Raw genomic sequence first — 2,032 nt, 5'->3', positions numbered from 1 at the left:
AAGAAGAAGGAGGAGAAGAAAGAAGAAGGAGGAGAAGAAAGAAGAAGAAGGAGAAGAAGAAAGAAGAAGAAGGAGAAGAAGAAGAAAGAAGAAGAAGAAGGAGAAGAAGAAGAAGAGAAGAAGAAGGAGGAGGAGGAGGAGGAGGAGGAAGGAAGAAGGAAGAGGAAGAGGAAGAAGGAAGGGGAAGGGGAAGGGGCAGGAGAAGGAGAAGGAGGAGAAGGAGAAGGAGAAGGAGAAGTAGAAGGAGAAGCAGAAGCAGAAGCAGAAGCAGCAGAAGCAGCAGCAGCAGCAGCAGAAGAAGAAGCAGCAGCAGCAGCAGCAGCAGCAGAAGCAGCAGCAGAAGCAGCAGCAGAAGCAGAAGCAGAAGCAGAAGCAGAAGAAGGAGAAGGCGGCAAGGGTATCCTGACCACTGTTGAGGATTAAAACAAACCCATTGTAAGGAACTGGCCAGTCATTCAACGTAACCAGAAAGTAAGCTTTCCATTATTTAAATATTTGAAAAATCAACATTCCAATTGTATATCATTTCAAAAGTACATAATCCAGTGCAAATAATAAAACAGAGTTGGAAGTAGGAAAAATACCTGAGCTATCATTTCTCTGAATTGTCATGAATGGTCGGTCTCTTTGATTCATTTTTTCCATATCTGTTAAGGAAACAAGAGAGAACTAAAATTTCATAATATTATTTTATAAATGTTTTTAAAGCTGTGTTACTTGAAGTATTTTTAAAAGTAAGACCCAGGACTGGGTGCCATAATGCTTTTCATTTTATTAAAATTTGCTTTCCTTGCCCCTAGAAGCCTCCCTCCATTAGTGTTTTTCTGTGCCTTTCTTGTTCTTGGTTCACTCTTTCCTATTTTTTCCCTCTTAATCCTCCCCTGCTGGATTGTTCCAGTGACTGATAAAAATTTTGTTATTACAAAGTTGTTATGTGTTTTACTTTGTGTTCCTGGGAGGAAAGAAATTACCTAAATTGAAGAATAAATTATTCACTACTTCTATTACAACTATTATCCACTTTTGATAGATATAGAGATGCAGGGACACGGAGCAAGATGGCCGAATAGGAACAGCTCCAGCCTCCAGTTCTCAGCCCAAGCGACACAGAAGATGGGTGATTTCTGCATTTTCAACTGAGGTACCGGGTTCATCTCAATGGCGAGTGCCGGACAATCGGTGCTGGTCAGCTGCTGCAGCCCGACCAGCAAGAGCTGAAGGAGGGCGAGGCATTGCCTCACCTGGGAAGTGCAAGGGGGAAGGGAATCCCTTTTCCCAGCCAAGGGACAATGAGACATACAACACCTGGAAAATCGGGTAACTCCCACCCTAATACTGCGCTTTACCAAGGGTCTTAGCAAACGGCACACCAGGAGATTATATCCCACACCTGGCCCAGAGGGTCCCACACCCACGGAGCCTCCCTCATTGCTAGCACAGCAATCTGAGATCTAACTGCAAGGCAGCAGCGAGGCCGGGGGATGGGCACCGGCCATTGCTGAGGCTTAAGTAGGTAAACAAAGCTGCCAGGAAGCTCAAACTGGGTGGAGCCCACCGCAGCTCAAGGAGGCCTGCCTGACTCTGTAGACTCCACCTCTGGGGACAGGGCATAGCTAAACAAAAAGCAGCAGAAACCTCTGCAGATATAAATGACCCTGTCTGGCAGCTTTGAAGACAGCAGTGGATCTCCCGGCATGGAGGTTGAGATCTGAGAACGGACAGACTTCCTGCTCAAGTGGGTCCCTGACCCCTGAGTAGCCTAACTGGGAGACATCCCCCACTAGGTGCAGACCGACACCTCACACCTCACACATCTCAGGGTACACCCCTGAGACGAAGCTTTCAGAGCAAGAATCAGACAGCAACTCTTGCCGTTCAGCAATATTCTATCTTCTGCAGCCTCCGCTGCTGATACCAGGCAAACAGGGTCTGGAGTGGACCTCAAGCAGTCTCCAACAGACCTACAGCTGAGGGTCCTGACTGTTAGAAGGAAAACTAACAGAAAGGACACCCACACCAAAACCCCATCATA

General features: G+C 46.7%; 1 protein-coding gene across 3 annotated transcripts in view; it reads right to left on the bottom strand.

Moving 5' to 3' along the window:
- Positions 1 to 2,032, bottom strand: part of CCDC148 (coiled-coil domain containing 148) — a 328,544-nt gene that overhangs the window by 233,125 nt on the left and 93,387 nt on the right. The window contains exon 3 of one of the 3 annotated variants that reach the window (XM_011991756.1): positions 585 to 647. The exons of the other annotated variants lie outside the window; for them this stretch is intronic. Coding sequence (XP_011847146.1) covers positions 585 to 645 — 61 coding nt within the window. The 5' untranslated portion in view covers positions 646 to 647. The remainder of the gene's footprint in view (positions 1 to 584; positions 648 to 2,032) is intronic. 3 annotated transcript variants of the gene reach the window in all.

The sequence above is a fragment of the Mandrillus leucophaeus genome, unplaced genomic scaffold (assembly GCF_000951045.1).
Source record: "Mandrillus leucophaeus isolate KB7577 unplaced genomic scaffold, Mleu.le_1.0 Scaffold110, whole genome shotgun sequence".
NCBI lineage: Eukaryota > Metazoa > Chordata > Mammalia > Primates > Cercopithecidae > Mandrillus > Mandrillus leucophaeus.
The sequence above is the reverse complement of the archived record's forward strand: the minus strand, read 5'-3'. Positions and strand labels throughout refer to the sequence as shown.